This window comes from Ascaphus truei, chromosome 2 (genome assembly GCF_040206685.1).
Source record: "Ascaphus truei isolate aAscTru1 chromosome 2, aAscTru1.hap1, whole genome shotgun sequence".
Classification (NCBI taxonomy): domain Eukaryota; kingdom Metazoa; phylum Chordata; class Amphibia; order Anura; family Ascaphidae; genus Ascaphus; species Ascaphus truei.
Window position 1 is genome coordinate 448,990,673 of NC_134484.1, and position 20,614 is coordinate 449,011,286.

General features: G+C 41.1%; 1 protein-coding gene across 5 annotated transcripts in view; it reads right to left on the reverse strand.

Annotated features, from left to right (window-relative positions):
- LOC142487879 (sodium channel protein type 5 subunit alpha-like) overlaps positions 1-20,614 on the reverse strand; it is a 379,502-nt gene that overhangs the window by 26,062 nt on the left and 332,826 nt on the right. For all 5 annotated transcript variants that reach the window (XM_075587912.1, XM_075587913.1, XM_075587911.1 and 2 more), the window contains 2 exons: positions 10,961-11,236; positions 888-944 (listed from right to left, as the gene is read on the reverse strand). In XM_075587912.1, coding sequence (XP_075444027.1) covers positions 888-944; positions 10,961-11,236 — 333 coding nt within the window. The remainder of the gene's footprint in view (positions 1-887; positions 945-10,960; positions 11,237-20,614) is intronic.

Below are 20,614 nucleotides of genomic sequence, written 5' to 3' on the forward strand. Positions count from 1 at the left end.
AGAGTGAGTGAGATCTGAGGGAGAGAGTGAGGTCTGAGAGAGAGAGAGGTCTGAGAGAGAGAGAGTGAGGTCAGAGAGAGAGAGAGGTCTGAGAGAGAGAGAGAGAGAGAGAGAGAGAGTGAGGTCAGAGAGAGAGAGAGAGAGTGAGGGAGAGAGAGAGTGAGAGTGAGGGAGAGAGAGAGTGAGGTCTGAGGGAGAGAGTGAGGTCTGAGGGAGAGAGTGAGGTCTGAGGGAGAGAGTGAGTGAGGGAGAGAGTGAGGTCTGAGGGAGAGAGTGAGGTCTGAGGGAGAGAGTGAGGTCTGAGAGAGAGTGAGGTCTGAGAGAGAGAGTGAGGTCTGAGAGAGAGAGAGGTCTGAGAGAGAGTGAGGTCTGAGAAAGAGTGAGAGTGTGTGAGAGAGAGTGAGAGTGTGTGAGAGTGTCTGAGAGAGACACCAACTGCGCACTGCAACTGTTAGGTATGTATATACACCTTTGTTTTTACTTTGGGCGCCGCGGAAAAATCCTGATCGCCTTGGGGAGCCTTGAACCGAAAAAGTTTGGGAACCACTGTGTTATAGCCCTATGTGTGAGGGCTAGTATTGGCCATTTAATTGAACATGGATGAATATTGCCATTAGTGTCCGATTTTGAAGGTTAATACATAGCTTCCATACTGCCTATCTGTCTTTACAAGTCCAAAGTGTATACCGGTCACAGGCATAGAAAGCTTGATCAACCAGATAGCTCTCTATTTTGGACATGTTCCTGTGTGACATGGGCACTTCCGCTTGTTCTACACAAGATTCGTTCCTTTAAGTCTAGCAGAGCCAGATTTCGATTGCAATTTTTTTTTTTGTGTTGAAATATTTAACTAAGGACAACAAAGAACAAAGACTTATTATGCTGACCTTGCCCCGTGAGTCCACAGCTGCATACATGATATCCATCCATCCTTTAAACGTTGCCTGGCGGGAACAAAAAGTTGCATTTAATCAATCCAACATCTATTTTATCTGGTTTATATATTATTTTGTTTTTTTAACTAAAACGTGTGTATGTTTCCATCTGCATTAATGAATAAGATGTTTGCATAGTCGACATATGATGTGGTACAGCTCTGTGAATCCAATAATAAAAGATCCTAACATTAGCATTTAACATTCAGTTTACAACTGTGGTCAGTTCCCTCCAGAAGAAGTTTTACAATGCCTCCTATTCTTTCAAGAAGAAACAGCTGTGTCCGTCCACAAGGGAAAAAAACAAAACAATGAAGAAGTAAAACGTTGAAAATGCTTTGACAAAAATCCAAGAAACCACCATCATGTCTGCACATTACATATTGCAATAATTAGCACTGTTTCTGTGTCTATCTAAATAATACATTGCTAGAAAACGATGTCAATGTTGGCAAATGTGTAGCATTGAGCGAAAACACAACAGTGAAATGATCAGACCATCATGTACAGTATATTCCTACATCATTTACCAGTGAGTGGACTATTGATACAACAAAGAAGATGTATTTGATTTTGTAATAACGGTAATTAAATGTACATTGTCTGTTCTCTATCAAAAAATGGTTACACTTGAATAACAGTATTAGAGCAAAGGATAAATATCAGAAGAATATATATCTATATAATCTATTAATCTGATAAGAAAAGCTAACTAGTAAATAACTAAAACTATCCCCAATAGTCCCTCGCACATTTTTCTTTAGCTTTGACAATATCTGTCACTTGAATACTGCTTTAGGCTTAGTTAAGAATGCTTTAGATTCCCTCACTTGTAGATACGTTAAAGCAATGTACTGTATGCTAAGTGCGGTACTGTAAGCCAGGGGTGCGCAATATTTTCAATATGCAACCCCCTGCCTGCTCTCCTCCCACCCCCGCCCCTCTCTATTTACCTTGTCTCCGACGCCGTGAGGGTCACGTGACATCATTTGACACTGTGTTGCCATGGCGACCCATCGCCAAAAACAAGGTAGGGGAAGTTGCAAAGGCCTCACGCGATCCCCTGGCGTTTAATTTAAATAGGTGATAAGTGCGCTGCTAATAGAACTTCGCTGTATTAGGACACAGTCAGTGACTTAAATATGGAGTGCATACCCATATACCCAAAACATAAAGTTAATAGAAATGTGATAAATACACAACCGTAATAGGTGAATAGGTTTAGCGTCTGCAGCCGTATCAATAGAGTGGCTCACACCCTCTGCACTAAGAAACAAAAACACAAGAAAACAGCGCAAAAACGCACATAGTGAAGTACATAAAAATGTGGTTTATCAATAAAAAGGTAAGTAATCTGCATACATCAGATAAGTTTTTGCACTATTTTCTTGTGTTTTTATATAATTTAAATGCCTTGGAGAAGAGCGCCGGGCCTCTGCAACCGCCCATGCCCCCCTTGGAAAATCTTGCACCCCCAGTTTGTGCACCCCTGCTGTAAGTTAATTGTCCACTGAGCGATGAGAGATGAATGTGAGTTTGTATATTCTATTCTGTGACGTAGCAGAGGTCTACTCAATAATAATTGCAGTTGCTTAATATTGTAGCTAAATTATCCATTCAGATATAGCTAGCGGTAGCCCTCTTATTACAATAATTTATTTTCTCTTCTATGTCTTTGCTAATAAATAGGCTATCATGTTCCATACTTTGACCTCTTGGATCACGCTATCATTTTTAGATAAGTCTATGATCACCTCTGATGGGCAGTAATACGGAATTTTAATTCCCGACAAAAATTGTCCTAGAACATGCCATGTATGAGGAATCTTGCCTTGATGAGGGAAGTATACTGTGAAAACCTCTTTAGAGTTGGAAGAGTATTACATGCACCCAGGGCCACCATCAGGGAGGGAGCATTGGGACAACTGTCCTGGGTCCGGCAGCTGATGGGGACCTCCTGGCCGAACCCGGAAGTTGGGCCTGACAAGACATAGGTTGAAACTCCCAGGATCGTCTGAGCAGTCTGGGGCCCTTCCTCAGCCAGGTCCATTGGACAAAAAGGTGGGCCCTCTCCCGCTCCCCTCCCTCCACTCAACAGACTCCCAGGTCCTCCCTAGACTGACTCCCCAAACGTTCGCCCCCACACAGCAGGCTCCAGACATTCTCCCTGGGTCCCCAACTGACTCCCCATCCCCCGTCACAACTCAGTAGGTCTCTAGCCCAACTGACTCAACATGCCCCCACAGCCAACACAGCAGGTCTCCAGTCCAACTGACTCGACATGCCTCCATAGCCAACTCAGCAGGTCCGTAAGGGGCCCCACTCACTCTCCAGGTTCACGATTAACATTCCGAGGCCCCAACTGACTTCCCAGATCCAACTCTGGAGGTCCCCACTGACTACAAAGACCCCCAACTGACCTCCTGCACCCCAACCTACTCCACAGGACCTCACCCCAACTCAGCAACCCCCAAGCAGCAGCTTGAGTTACCATATCCTAGACGCAGCCAAGGTCTCCCCTATATAGACCTAAGTAAAGGTTGCTGCATAGAAATCAAGAAGGCTTTTTTAACATGTTGGTTGGGCCAATGGGGGCGGGGGGAGGGTGAGCTGCTCCTTACATTTTTCCTAGGCCCCAAGATTTCGAATTGCGGCCCTGTGGGCAACCCTTGGATTACTTTTTACACATACAGTATATTATGGATTGGCTAATACGTGTGACTTCTTGAGCAGTTTCTGTAGCATGAAGAGAGGTGTAGGTATGCAAAGGTTTATAAAGGCCTTGTTAAACATTTGAGGAGGACCCATAACACTCCTTTGACATAGTGGTTCATATTTAAGCAAGGCTATTTCATAAGATAACTTCCAGCACTAGAAGATAACTTATGGCCTATTTAATGGAAAATGCTGTAATTTCTTTTTTAAAATTTTTTTTATCAGAGGCATCAAAGGAGATGAAACAGTGACCTTTTCTTCCGGTGCAATGTACAGTATGTGCAGATGAAGCAGGTGTTATTGAACCTGTTATCGCAAATAGCGCACTGTTGTAGCACACGGGTCGTGGGAACACGTTATAATGTGATAACGGGTGCAATAATGTCTGCTACATACTAAAGAAATTCAACAATCAAAGGGAGATATCTATACACAATGGTGCAATTTGGACCAAACCAAGGTATCCAATGTATTATCAGGAACAATACAGAAACAGCAGCGGTGTTTCAGGTTCAATAAGCAATTCTGTAAGCAGGGCTGTACTTATGCTGTTTGGGGAAGACTGCTATACCCTCTGTTGGGGTATCTTTTCCTATTTGTATAGTTTCCTTGTGCTGGCTGCACATACAGTCTTCTCCTCCCCCCCCCCCCCCCCCCCTCGTCCCGACAGATTTTCCCCATTTTTTCATTTTGCTGCTCCCAAATTGACAGATCCGTGTATCTGTATTGTTCCCGATAATAAATTAGATAGCTTTATTGGAAGTAATTCTGTAAGCGGGGCTCTACTTCTGCTGTTTGGAGGAGACCGACCGCTATACCATCTGTTTTTTTCATCCTATTTTTATCATTTGGGAGCAGCGACATACAGTATGTCTGAAGTGTTCAAATGTTCACGAAAAAGAAGGGGGGAGGGGGGAAGCTTAGAAACCTTTGGAAAACACTTAAATAAACCTCCAAAAAAACTAAATAACAACAAATAAATATGAATCCTATAATTATATAATTACAAAAAATGTATTGATTACCGGATCGCAAACCTACAATATAAACTCTTGGTGATGTCACCTACCTACATATACAGTATACCCAAACATAAAACCCGTTCATACAATAACATAGCCATATGTTATGGACAATATACCATTTTGACACGCATTGCTTCACAAAGACCATTTCTTCTCTCATTGCTGGTTATATAGAATTTTCTATTGTTATTGCACTAATTGATTTTAAGTTTGTGTATATATGTAATTTTGGGTATATATTTAGGTAGGTGACGTCACCGAGGGTTTATATTGTAGGGTTGCGGTCCGGTAATTAATAAATTCTTAGAATATTGTTTTTTGGAGGGTTAAGATTGTTTTTCTGAAGCTTCTCATATTTTTTTTTTTCATAGTTTCGTGAAATATATAGCACATTACATAGATCAGGGGCGCGCAATCTTTTATCCCTGCGCCCCCCTGGACTCTCTGGAAGCAGGGGGTCCCCGGAACTGAAATTAACACAGTTCAGCTCCGGAGACCCCCTGCTTCAAACCTCTAATAAATAAATATATATATATATACACTGTATATATTTTTTTTTAATACAAAAACATTGACTCATATTGCTCCTTTAAACTGACGATGGGTGTTACTATTGCACAAAAGGTCCCATTGTCTTAAATAGGAGTTTCCATGTTACAGTGTCCTAATCTGTAGTACAGCGGGTTCATCAATAACGTTCGGACAGATACAATGAGTATGAAGCAGAAAACTCAGTATTCAAAAGTATCTGAAAAAGATAATCAGAATACTATACCACAATCAAACAACTGAAATCTATCACGTCAGAAAGTTCAACAGTCACTTTGCCTCCCATTCGCACAAAATATACGAAAACAGTTCAACGGTCATTAACTCCCACGCTCACCAAAAGGCAACTTGGAAAAATGCTTCAAAAAACATTCGCCACCGTCCTACTGTATGTACTTACTGCTCCGTAATTTAACTGCAGACGTAGCAGACTTTATTATACCGGTCAATGTGAGTTCATGTGGAAAAGAACCTGTCACGTCCGTCATCGCCTTAACCATTGTTTTTCAATAGCATTATTGTTAAATAATGTGTCAGAGTTAACGCATCGCGTTAACAGGCGTAATAACGTCTCCAAACATATATAAAATCACTTGTGCTGCCTGCACTCCTTTTTTAACTATAATTACAATGTCAGCTACTGTTCAACATGGACGAAACCCAGTACTGAATGGGAAGTCACGGGGTGATTTCAAAATCCATTGCAGGCTTTGCTTTGGCAGATTCATCCATAGCCAAAAATATATAAAATAACTGTATTGTGCGTTACACATCCAGTATATATATATATATATATATATATACATATATATATATATATATATATATATATATATATATTTATTTATTTTTATGACATGTTAATACGGTTTATTTTAATGCATCTTATTTTTAATGTACTTAATTAAATAAGTGCGGTTTCTTACATGGCCACTTACAGTAGCTACTTCAGGAATGTATAAAGCTATATTGAGAATAGGCCATGTGTTTCAAGCAGACATTTTTCTTTTGTAATTGGTTCCTGCCTACTTTCACTATCTTAACCCTTTGGGTGTCGCATGACTGTAGCTACCACATCATGGAGTCCGGCACTCCCGGGGGTATCGTGGCGTAGTAGCTAGATCATAGGCCATTTGCTCGTTCTCTAGGGTTGATCACTTCCTGCGCTCCTCTGGGACGCCGAACGTGACCTGGCCGGCTCAGGAACTTGCAGTGATGCTGCGATGACGTGATCACAATGTACCAAAGGGGTGGTGGCATTCTGCTGCTCAAAGGGTTAAACCATTAAAAAACATAAACTATTAGTCATCTCTTTTCTGTAGTCCAACTCCAGTCCTCAAGGGCCACCAACAGGTCAAGTTTTTCAGGATATCCCTGCTTCATGTGTCAGAATAACAGTCACCTGTGCTGAAGCAGGGTTTTCCTGCAAAACCTGACCTGTTGGTGGCTCTTGAGAACTGGAGAAGGCCACCACTGCTGTAGTCTTGTTGATTTCATGGACTCAAGAAGCAACAAGAATGCTGCCACTTTATCTCCTTGACCCACAGGTACCAAAAACAAGCGTGTAAAACATTTTGGGCAGGGACCCATGGTGTCTAAAAACATTCTATGTTGTGGAGACGGTCAGTGCTATACAGGTACAATACAAATATTATTATTGTTTATATGACTGCCAGAATATACAGTATATGAACTTAAGGTTTATTTTTTTTAGTTCAAGCATTTTTTTTTTTTTTTTTAAATAAACTATACATACTCCTGCAGAGTTATGCAAGTATGGAAGTCACCCACATGCTCGTTAACCATAATAAGGAAACATTCCAGAACCCTTGACTTCCACATGACTGATACTGTATCTTCTGAGTGGTTGAATGGACAAAAAGCAGACAGAAGACTCAGATCCATCTTTACAAAAGGGTGCTATCCCATCTGTCTTATACAATAGCGCTGTTATGGACCTATTCCCCAAGATCTTGTGGCCATATAGCGTCTTCCAATGTCAGGTGTAAATGTAAATGAAAGAGCCGTAGTGTGTCTTCCAGGCCCCAGACATGAAAAAAAATGGGCTGTACAGTAGGGCGTCTTCCACCACCTGGTGTCTTCTGGCGAACAACAGCAATGCATAGTAAATATGTTTTAACACTACAGCTCTTGGCCCTTCCACACTTTTTCTGGGACTTACAAAGGAGCTGACACGTAATGATGTCGACATGACCAAAAAAGGTTGTGAAACTACGGTTGAGATTGGCCATAAAAATGGGCTTTCCATAAGGTGCTCCAATAATTTCTCAGAGACAACATTATAATGCTCTAGAATTCTCATAAACATGCTAGTTGTTTTCTTCAAGCCTGCAAATGGGCCGTTTTCTCTGCTCCCAGCATGTGTGGTTTGGTACACAAGTAGACTTAATGACAGAAATTTGCTGACCACCACAAATAGAAAACAGCCCTTTGATGCCAAGAACAACAAAAACTCGATGGGACACCGCAAATGTCTTTCTTGCTTCACAATCTACTGGAATCTGCACGTTTAACGCCTGCAATCTTTATTTTACCTTTTCAAGGCTCCAGTGCTAATCACCAATGATTATTTTTGTGCCAACAAGCTACTTTTCTGATTGAACGCTGTGAATAAATATGTGCTTGGGATGTTAAATGAAATTCCACCTACAGTTTCAAATGGGATTGAACGAGGGAATTAAATTTTGTGACAATGTCACGGTGTCCATTTCCAAAAAGAAACAAAGGTAGAATTAAAAAAATACAAATATTTTGCGAGTATGATTTGTTTACAGGTTTTCTACATCTAATCCCCACAGTTTTAGATGTAATAAATGTGGGCTGAAGTTCGTAATCCAGTATTAAAAGTCAATGAGCAAAGTCACCTAGCCCTATACATACTGGCATTTTCGCTCAATTGTGGCGAAACGCGGTAACATCCCGAGCAATGTAAACTTTCGCAATTCTTTCAAGAAAATGTGACATTTAAGACAAAAGTGTGATATTCTGTGTCATGCTAGTTTGAAGATAATGTGACATCTTTCTTCAAGATGTAGAGCAAGCCTGAGCTGAAGGAGTGGCTCGGTGAGCAGACAGTGATACTGAGTAGAAGCAGCGGAGGCTGCATTACAACCTTTGTACTCTTGTACTGTCCGTCAGTCCGCCAAAATAACACATGATGGATTCGGGATAAAGTAAAGGTGAGCGTGATCATGTAACACAGGCGTTAATAGCGTTAAGTAGCAATAAACAGGTTTCATCATTTAAGATATGTTTGTCAGCTTTGCCAAATTAAGCCCTGAAAACCAACAGTAGCCACAGAAAGTGCAAGAACACTGAGTACTGACTGTATAATAATAAATTAATAACAATAACTATTTCATATACTGATGGGAATCAAAGCGTGTCACAATTACAGTATAGCAGCGGTGCGCAAAGTGGGGCGCGAGATTTTTCGGGGGGGGGGGAGGGGTATGGCGTTGCAGGGGCCCCACGCTCTTTCCCCAAGGCATTTAAATTAAATGCCAGGGGATCGCCTGAGGCTCCTGCAACTCTAAACTTGCCATCACTCTGCCGGCGTCAGTACTCGTGTCCATGGCAACGCGGCGTCAAATGACGCGGCGTGGTCATGTGACGTGATGTCACACGCATCAAATGGCGTTGCGGGTCACGTGACGTCACATGACCCCGCAGCGTCATTTGATGCCATGCAAGGTAAGGGGGGGGTGCACCACCGGAGCAGAACAGGCAGAGGGGGCGCAGCAAAAACCGTTTGCGCGGCCCTGCAGTATAGCGCACGGTACGCAGCACACAGGATTGTTACAGACACCCTGCCCAGGGGAGCTTACAATCTATGATTTTGGTGCCTGAGGCACAGGGAGATAAAGTGGCTCGCCCAAGGTCACAAGGAGCGGACACTGGGAATTGGGTCTTTACTCGCTGAGCCTCTCCTTCTCCCTAAGGGCAGGTCCCCTGTGGCCGGTGCTGCGCGTGCTGCAGCGTGTGTGCCACGCACCACAGCCCACTAAGGGGCAGGGCCCAGTGGCCGTGTGTGTGTGTGGGCACGCAAAGCGCTGTGATGCGTACGCTGGCAGGGAGGACAATCACTTTGTCTTCCCGTGCCGCAACGTGGTTGCATGCTCTGCAGCAGCCAATGGCAGATATGCCCCGCCATGGCTGTGCCCAGCCCCCATCTTGGCTTATGGTGACGCTGCATCTCCCACATGTCCCTACAGACCGCAGCTTTTATCTGCACGCGCCGCCAGGACGTGAGGCGCGCGGGCAGCAGTAGTAGTAGTTAAAAGGCGCAATCCGAGACGGTCCCATTTTTTAATACAAGTTTGAAGCAGGGGGGTCTCCGGAGCTGAACCGCATTCATTTCAGCTCTCAGGACACCCTGCTTCCGGAGATACTCACCTCCGGAGGGGGTGCCGGTATCCCTGCAGGTTTCTGCAATTTAAAGCTCTGCCGTCACATGGGCCAATAGGAAGCCGCACCGGATGACCTCACAGCTTCCTATTGGCCGGCAGGCCCCGGGGGCTATGAAAAGTAGAAATATAATGCAGTAAACCCCGCAGTGGCTACCGGCACTCAATACAGAGGTACGTATCTCCGCAAGTAGGCAGTCCCCGGAGCTGAAATTAACGGGGTTCAGCTCCGGAGACCCCCAGCTTCAATCCTTATTTTTAAAAAATGAAGAAATAAAAATGGCTTGGGTTGCCTTTATAATGTTTGTGTTGCTGGACTCGTCATCATTATTCCTATTCCTATTCTATCCTACTGAGCAAACCATTATAAAGTCCTTGTAGTTTTTCTTTATGTACATCTTTAAGTTCTTCTATTATTTCATATTTTCCACCATTTAGGGCAGGGGGTGGGCAACTGCAGTCCGCAAGGGCCACCAACAGGTCAGGTTTTCAGGATAACCCTGATTCTGCCCAGGTGGCTCAAATCAGTGGCTCAGTCGAAGGCTGCACAACCTGTGCTGAAGCAGGGATACCCTGAAAACCTGACCTCTTGGTGGAGTTGCCCACCCCTGATTTAGGAAAAAAAAGTTTGATGTGGGTTTGTTAAAAATAAAGACATTGATTGCATATAATAAAAGGGAAAGGCAGGAAACTCTTTTTTTAGACGGGTTTTAATCACTAATAATTGAAAAGATTTCTTAATGAGATTAACCAGGAAATAAAATATCCAGTAACATGACCATTTTATAATGTAATGAGCGTGATTTGATTATTCATTCATAACATTACGTATTGGATGATTGTACAGTTGGTATTCCTGGCTTTCCCTAGCCGAAGTGTTATAAGATTAGCAAATAGCAGTGGAATGGTTTTATGGAAAGGGAGAAAAAGGGGCGATTTCTGAAAAGACCTGTTTTTTTTCCAACACCAAGAAAGATGATGGGCCCCCGAGGAACAACCTTTTTTGTAATCACTTTATACATTACTTTTTTCTTCGAGGAATGAAAAAAATGCAGATGTTTCAGAGATCAGTTTATTAGCAGGAACGGTAATGGATGGTCCAGGTCCCATGGTCCAGGGATTAAAACAGGGTATGCAGTGAGAATATACTACATGCATTCATTTAGACTAACTTTGGACAGAACCTACTGATGCAGCCCACTTCTCTAAAATGTAAGGGACTTAAGACACTACGCTATCTTTGCTACATCTGTTATTATTCTCAATTATAACAATCAACCTACACAAAGAGAACATAATTACAACTTACCACTTGAAGTAGAGCCAAATATCCTGCTCCAACATTATCAAAGTTGACTTTAACTTTTGTCCAGTAGGCTTCTGCATCATCCCATGTCAAACATTGACTTTTGTTGTCAACAACTAAATAGGACATTTCTTCTTTGCTTGTGGTGTTAATACATTTTCCAAACTTTCCGGCAAATAAATTCACTCCCATGATGCTAAAAATGAGCCAGAAAATCAGACAGACCAGCAAAACATTCATGATGGATGGTATAGCCCCAATCAAGGCATTCACTACAACCTTTGATAGATGGAGTAAAAGAAAAACATAATTAATCTACAGTAAATATAAAAACGACATAACAGTGATCACAACATACCGTGTAAATAAATGCAGGTCAATTGTAGCTTGATTTCTTTTCCTCTACAGTTTTCACTGCATTACCAATCACTACAGTTCCAATCACTTTCAAACATGTAAGCACAATAGGTGTTAGACTAATCCAGTGCTGTGTGATTATTGGCAGTGTGAAGATTCTGAGACGGTTTTCATATGGAACCCGCTAATCAATACAAGTATCAAGATAGAAATGCCTGCACACTGTTTCTGCAAAGTGCTATTTGTGCCACATACAGATGCAGCTACGAGTATTCTAACACTGCTTAGAAAAATCTGGGTCAATCTCCCAGTAATGCTGCAACATTTCTCTGACATTTCTGAACAAAGACTAATGGCCCATCGGATTAACACAGCAGGGATCCCTGGTCAGTTTGAATGGGACTGTCAGGGACCCCTGCTGTGTTAATCCGATAGGCCATTAGTCTGTCTGCAGAAATGTCACAGAAATGTTGCAGCATTACTGGGAGAAAGCCCCAGATTTTCCAAGGCAAGTGTTCGGATACCAGTGGCACTCACGTGTTGAGCGTGATTCTTCAATTTGTGGTGTCAAAACAAAACATCAAGCTAAGGCTGTATAAAAAGTGCTTTTGTTTTTTAAATTAATGCATTCAATTACGTATAACTCAACTCTACCGTTATAGCAAACAACATTTGCCACTGAAAAGAAAACCAATGGAGCTCTGCAGAAGACAAGCAGCAAGTGAGAATTTGTAAATGAAATAGATATAATAATGACCTGCTTTCAATGTTATTCTTCTCTCACAGTGGGTGTGTATAACACTTTACACGCCTAGAGCATTCCATATACCCCTCCTCCCCCCTCCCCTGATATGAGCGAGGCAATGTCTCCTGTGAAACAGAAACAACATACTTTGGTCATCTGCAGATTTCCAGTGACATAAACAATGGCTTAAAAATGCTAGCAAATAGTCACGCATTTAACATACATTGTCTCCGTATTCTGTGATCAGTAGGGACTGCACTTGATCATGGTTTAGATATTGTGAGGCTCACGATATATAGGAAGTGTCGTGAGATAGTTCGGAGCTCATTTTTTGCCATGTTAAATAAATAAAATATCAAATGCAAATTCGACTTCTACTATTTTTAAATAGTCCCCGACGCGTACAAATTTCAGTTTTTGTAATTGTAGATTATTTGTTGGCGGTGACGCCCTGTAAAGCAGAGGTCCCCAACACTAGTCCTCAAGGAGCGCTAACAGCGCAGGATTTAAGGATAGCCCCTCATTAGCACAGGTGGCCCAATCATTTTGACTGAACCACCTGTGCTCTAGCAGGGGTATCCGTAAAACCTGCACTGTTAGTGGTCCTTGAGTACTAGAGTTGGGGACCTCTGCTGTAAAGGATGACCATGACTAGTTTACAGAGCTACAGTATTTGTAATTGTCACCTTCAAAACCATGGTGAATGCATTCCCCTAATAACGTTCCTTAAAAAAGGGTGTTAAACAATACAAGAAACCATTAGTTTAATGTTATCTCGGGGCTAAAGTCAGCATCAGCTACCAGATAAGTAAAAAGATTAAGCAAAATTCAGCAATTCACATATTTTCATTGGCAGCATCATGTGAAACATAAAATCCAAAACATACATATAAGTGTAAACAGACAATACATTTGCAGTAGTATTTAGAATAGGCACTGACACTTCAGCACATTATCGGCTTGCGAAATTCAATGGAAACAAAGGACATGTGACAATATTTTGAGCATTAGAGACCACCGGAGTTGATTCTTAATTGGTTGGCTCCTGTATCCCTTCCCATAATTAGAATAGTTTTGTGTCTGAGCTTAGGTCTATAAATTAAGAGCAATAGGAGCCAAGACAAGTCTTCAGATACTACAGATCCATACAGTTGACAACACCATAGTCCTCCAACACTTACAACGTTCCTGGCCTTTTGAATGTCTCAGTGAGTTCAGCAAAACTGTACATCATCTACTGAACATCTGGGCCCTCGCTGAGCAATGGACAAGTACAGCCTTATTTACCTATCTCTAGTTCTCTTGTATTGGCTATTAAGCTGTGACATTCTTATATAATATAAACGTCACCACACTAATTGTCCAAATCCATGCCACAAATTGGTATTGATCAGACAAGAATGGACTTGTTTCCATATTTATTGTTATAATGTCAGCTTTTACAAGAACCAATAACTCCCAACAACTGCTGTGCATTGGCAAGAAACCATTACAAATAAATGAATGTTGTGTATAAAACTGATATTTGTGAAGCAGACAATATTAGCTCGGGCTCGAGAATAGCCCACAATAGAACTAGGCTGTCATAGAAAAAAAGAAATAATTTATTTTCTCATTTTAATTATTTTTCTATCTCAATCTAAGTTCCTCCCAAATAAAAGGGGAACAGATGCTCCAGCAAAAGTGCCCGGAATCCCCAGCTCACAGATTATATACTGCATTGTGGCTTTAGTTGCTTACAATGTCTTCCCATGCCAGCTGATAAATGCTACAGATAAACATAAATAAACGTATAACAGAAAAGAGGATGGGACAGAACAATACGGATGCATATTAATGTAAAGACTGCAATACAATCATGCAGATTAAGCACAACACAAATGATGTATAAAATGCATTTGGAATAAATGGTGATTTATATTTGGTTGTATGCGGAATTAAAGTATCTTACTGCAGTGTGGAAGGTTTTCCCACGTGTCAACACAAAGGCTTTGTTTTTATGTGCCTCCGCTGCTGTGAGCTGCTGTATTAAATCTTTTGAATTGAATGTGTATAGAAGCTCAGCCCATTTGCATTTGAAACTAAGAATCAATCATATTCTATAATAATAATAAAAAGTTTGCATTGTAGCAGATCTGCCTGTGCTTATACACTCCTCCAGTTCTTTCAATCGCATACTTTGCTCCTGCCGTTTCCATTCTTATTCCCCCCCTTTCAAAAAACTTTGCCTATCATTCAAACCTCAGCACTCAACAAAAATAGCCCATTGCGGTGCTAAAGGACAAGAGAAGGAACACACTATAACATGTGACATGGGTGTATTGTATTGTTATACAGGGGTGCTCAACTCCAGTCCTCCAAACCACCACCCCCTCTACCCCCCAACAGGACAGGGTTTAAAGAGGTAATCCAAGCAGCTTAAAAAATAGTTTTAATATATGCAGCCTTTGATTACCTTTATTGAAAACTAATTGCCTAAGCTGCCAATCGATTAGTTCTCCTTTGATCGATTAGCTTTCCCAGCAAAATCCTGCTTCCCAGAGTTCATTAAATGGCCACCTTTGAGTTTCAAATCAATCCTTCAGTCAGTGTAACTCAGCAGCTACAATGTATCCTTTTATTACTAAGGTAACATTATCTATTGTTCCAGTTTGCAGTTCAAACTACTGGGAATATTGGCAAATTATCACAAGCACTGCTGGGGAGGTGGGCTAAAACTTGCTATGGAAATCAAAGGTTGCTCAGCATTAGTGTTGTACCGAGTCCTAAAATGTACAGGGTAGTGGGTACCGGGTACACGGGGAAAATTAGCTATTTTACCAGGCCGGGTACCTGGTACCCGGCCTTGTAGCATACACTTACCTGCAGCGGGTGGTGGAGGGTGGGGAAGACAGCTGCAGAGGGTCAGGAGGACATATGTGGGAGCAGCGGCAGATGTCCCGGTGGTGGTGGCAGCAGAAGACGTCCTTATTGAGCTGGTGGGAGCAGCGGAACACAGCACACAGCTGTCCAATAAGAACGATCCTGCTCTGGTCACATGGTTCCCCGGCTCCCACCGGCTGAACAAGGACACCTTCTGCTGCCACCGCCACCAGGACGTCTGCTGCTGCTCCCACCATGTCGCCGCAGTCCTCCTCACCCTCTGCCGCCAGCTGCAGCTCAGTGTTCAAGTCTTCAGCTGCTCAGAAATTACCCAGCACCGTTCCAGCCCCCTGCTGCCGGGTCCAGGTAATTTCAGGGTAGCTGAAAAAGCGCCGGGTAAATCACTATATAAAACTCAAACTCGTATATTGAAACTCATAAAAAAAATGACATTGTTGAATTTAAAAAAAAAAAAAAAAAAATACAATAGTATTATCTAATCCTACAGAACTGATTAAAAAAAAAAAAATACATGTAGGATATTCTCCTTTAAGGATATCCCTGCTTCGGTTCAGCTGGCTCCAACTTCGACTGAGCCACCTTTGAAGCTGGGATATCCTTAAAACCAGACCTCTTGGGTGGTCTTGAGGACTGGAGTTGCCCCTGTTGTAATGCACTCTTCGCTTTCATATCTGTGACCACACACACGCAGCACCCTGCCCTGCGCATAGAAAGGCATGTTCTATGAATGTTACTTTGTGTATAGCTTAGGAAGGAACTTGCGCAACTCCAGACGAAATCTGACAATAAGTGTATTTGTTCTCAGACCTTGCACAGTTTATATAGTACAGACTTTCAGTCTGTGCTGCTGGGGTGTAGTGAGTACAGTAAATCTTCAACTGTAGGATCTGGTCTCTTTTTCACTATATTAAGGGTGACACTTTCAAACATGAGTGCCAACTGCAATCCTCACGGGTTATAAACAGGCCAGCTTTTCAGACCATTTTGAACACATATGAATGAGCTCATTGTGCAATACATGAGTCCTACTTAAATGAAAAACAGTTTCATTTGTTCATTAATTGTCCTGAAAGCGTAGCATGTTTTCTGCCAATGTGATCAGCTTGACAACCTTTTACCCACCCTGTCTGTGTTGCCGGATCTCCTTCATGGAGAAGGTTAAAAGTACATATTTATTTTAAATGAACATCACATCTCCTTTTCAAGCATGTTCCGGCTTTAAAAAAAAAATACAAAAATAAAAGTGGAAACACATTTTTTTTTTTTTTTTTAAACTTACCAACTGGTACTAACTAGTTCTGCAAATAAATAGATTTTAATAATCGCTACAAACAAAATCTCACTGCATGCAGCTTTGCGTGTAGTCTTCTGGTTGATGCGGTTGGGGGTTTGGAAGAGAGAGAGGCTCCATTTTTAAAATAAACCAGTTATGATTATTAGACGATACCTTTTTTTATTTTAAAATGCAATGATTAATGCCATTTTTAATATACTTTGCAACAATTTCCTGTTTGTGATCATTTGTTGTCAATATTCCCAGCAGTTTGAGCGGTTAACTGATAATGTTACCTTAGTAATATAAGAATACATTGCAGCTGCTGTGTTACACTGACTGAAGGATTGATTTGAAACTGAGAGGCAGCCATTTAGTGAACCCTGGAAAACAGGATATTGCTGATCGATCACGGGAGAACCAATCGATCATCAGGTTAGGTAGTTTTCAATAAAGGTAATCAAATGCTGAATATATTAAAACAAAAAGGGGGGTTTTAAACAACATTTTAAGCTGCTTATTTTTAAGTTGCCTCTTTAAATTCAATGTTCCTCTCTCCCTATATACCACTGAGATTATTTAACCTATTAAACGTGTGGCAAGATACTGTATGTTTAAATAAGTATTAGGTATGCATATTTTAGTTGTACACATTAGTTGAATTTTTTTGCATACGTACATTTTATTTGCATACATCTCACCTCGTCTCACTATGAATTATAGCAGGTTAACTGGAGTTTCATACAGTAGATTCTGGATGTTTATCATGTATTAATAGCTTTATTTATATAGCGCCAGCCATGTACATAGCACTTCACAGCCGTAACACATGTGGTATTATAGGAATAAGCACTTCAGACATACAAGTAGACATTAGGAAAAGAGTCCATGCCCCGAAGAGCTTACCATCAGCTGTCCCATTTAAATCTGATACACTATATGCATAATAGGTGCTACTTGTTCTTTATTTAACATATGCAACAAAATCTAATTGTAAACATATATATATAAATAAAGCCCCGACGCACGTTTCACCACCTGCTTCATCCAGACGAAACAGGTGGCGAAACGTGCATGTCGGAGCTTGTCTCTCTGTGTGTGCGCGGTGTCCCTGATCCTACCATTCTACCCCGCTATGTAGATATTGGTGGCGCTCCTGGTTACGACGGAGCTCAAGCAGTGTGGACGCTGTATCCTCATTACCAGCTGATCTCTGATAAAGGAGACTACTATTGGACTTGTGCTAAGTATCTTAGGTTTTCTCATTAGAGGACATTCCATTGCCTTTTCATTGTTTAGCTTTTTGGACAAGTACTCATTGCCTTTGTTTGTATCAATCTGTGCACATTTTCAATGTTTGTCACAAGCTGACTTAGATTTGTATGTATATTCCTTATAGTTAGGTCTGTCTGAACCTCTATGATATTTGACCGGCCGGTCAGAGTGATAGGAGGCTGACTACATGTCTCCACACTCAAGGGTTTGCTAACATACTCATATATATTAATGCATTTTGTGTCAGTATATAGCTTACCCATACTATTTAACAGGGGTTTATATTCATTTATGAGTGAGGCTCCTCAGCTTAACATTTTGCTTCGGGGACTCTCTGGACATTTTTAATTGTTATTTGTTTTGTGTAATGTATTTAATAAATTTGATACTTTTGTATGCTAGAGTGCTATAGTTGGGATACTTCTTTCTTCTCGTTAACACATATTAATTATCCCCAGCACCGTCAGTAGTGTAGACTATTTACACTTGATTAACTGATTTTAGCACATGATATTGGTGGTCTGTTGCAGGCGTGTGTGTGTGTGTGTGTGTGTGTGTGTGTGTGTGTGTGTGTGTGTGTGTGTGTGTGTGTGTGTGTGTGTGTGTGTGTGTGTGTGTGTGTGTGTGTGTGTGTGTGTGTGTGATGCAAGGTTCCGGTAAACTTTGCTTATAGAGAATAAAATAACAGAGGAAGGCTAGACACATGGAGAATCAGGAAAAGAAGAATGTGGAGACAAAAGTTCGGGGGAAGAAGTCCAACACGGAGCTAGTTCTTAGGGGTCCTTGGAAACATATTGGGATGAAATCTATACTCCAATGGCCTTGCTATACATAATCAATTTACAGTACAGTGACATAGAAAAAGCACTTACGCTAACTCCTGCCTCAGCTCGTCTCAGTCATTGCACTGTTTTGACTCATTGGGGTCTACATTTCCATTTAAAGCTGCAGTTCAAGCTGCCGTTTAATTTTTTTTAGTTCATTCAATATGTGCATCAAAACAATCTGCACACTGACAACTCATTAGCTAAGTTGCAGATCGATCCGTTCTCCTGTAATCGATCGCTTTGCTCTGGGTTATTTAATTCAGTTATTGCTGCAAAACAGTACCCAGGATGCCAAGTTCTGTGTGGAAGATCATGTGACCAGGCAGGCACTAGATATAATTGGTGCACTGCGAGAGAGCGGGCAGGGCTCAACAGCCAGAGCCTGTCTCAGAAGAGGAAGGGGGTGTGACTTTGTAAATGGTTTCTATAGAAACAAAAATGCTTGTCACGTTAGAATACATTAAACATGTCTTTAAAAAAAACTACAAGTATTTTCTCATAGTACAGAACAGATTTATTTAAAAAAAAAAAATACATGCAGGATATTGCTTGAACTGCAGCTTTAAGAGTGCTTTCTTCTTCTATGGGCGACTTCTAATAATTGACAGGGCATACTTACTGAGAGGGGAAACGACCGATAGCTTGAAATATGGCAGAAGTTAAAAAAAATGAGAGGAAGACTCCCAAAAATAGTATGTGGAGGTACTGAAGACATGCTTCCCAAATGAACAGGGCTCTAGACGCCATTGGTAGTATAACAATTATTTAGCTTAATAATTTTACCATGTGTATATTTTGTTAATGCACTTTTCATAGTGTTCAGTAAGGTAGCCATTGTGAACAGAGGCGTGGAATTAAGCAATGCAAAAAAACAAAACATATATTCCAAATAACTGTAGCAATTTTTGGAATAGTATGACCTGACAAAGCAATATTGCTCATAAGTTACATTGGCCATGTAGCGTTGCCACTCATCAAGAACTAGTTAAAAAAAATTTGTGGGGGGAGCAAGATTTTGCTCGATTGCTAGCCGCATTCCCTCTTTTTGGAAAATATGATCATAATACAATCTGGAACTTATAGCAGTGACACTCCTCATGACAGGTTTTAAGCACTGAAATGTTCTTATGTTGAGGGAACGAACAGCAGGACTGATGATTAGGTTAACACAGGATGAACCACTGTGACTTGTTCTGACTCATTTGAGATAATGAGTGTGACATCTTTAGTCTCTACTGTATGTCACTAAAATCTAAGTCGTAATTTAAGTTACTCACAGTGAGTGGAAATCTCTAGAAGGAACACAGCATATGCTTTTAAAATGTCCTGTTTTGTTTTGCATTCGTAAATCCTATGGAGATTTGAGAAACAAGGAGCACAGAGTAATAATGCAGGTGTTAAATGATATTAATCAGTTATGACCAGTCAATTAAGGAATGGTTATTGCATCCTCAGCCTGTAGATCCTTCACATCTACTCTTGGGAAATCTCCAGTCCACCTGCCCCATAATATTCCCCAGACCATGATGCACAATAGATGTAATAATGCTATTACAGCTGGGACTTTAAACCATTTATACCATTTATGTTGGTGGAAGGAATTTTTAGTGTTTGTTTTAATTTGATAGCTGTAACAGACTACCATATGTAATGGTTGCAATGGAGCTAGCAGATAGACTTCAAAATCTATCTTTTTGGAATTTTAGACCACATTTTGGGATACCGTGTGTGTCAATCATATATTAAGTGTATTCATTGTGTGTGTGCAAATTCATTGTTTTTGTTATCATTCACTTGGCGTGGCCTGTGGTTCTACTGAGAGATTTGCACACACCTGTGCTAGTGAGTCGTGAACTGCCAATAAGAATTTAGCAAAACCCCACCGTGTTATTTTCCCCCTTGTAATACTGATTAACCGACACCTCAACAATGAAAATAAATAACTACATCAGCTATATGAGAGAATACAGAATGGAAATAATGAAAAATTTATTGAACCAACCAGTGGTTTACAGAATACAAGCTTCGAACCTCACAGGGCTCGTCTTCAGGTATACATCACTAATGCATCACAATAGTACATACAGGTATTGAGGCTTCTTTGAATTAACTAATGCATACAGAGAATAAACACATTCTAATATATAGAGGAGCTTATTGCAGTAATTTACAAAAAGTTTATTAGAAGAGTAGCCAACGGTAAACAACGGTTTTGCAGAACGAGTTGTAATGACGAGGGGTTGAGCAGCAGATGCTGTCCCTTCCGTGATAAAGCCTGCTGTGTGTAGCCGGAATGT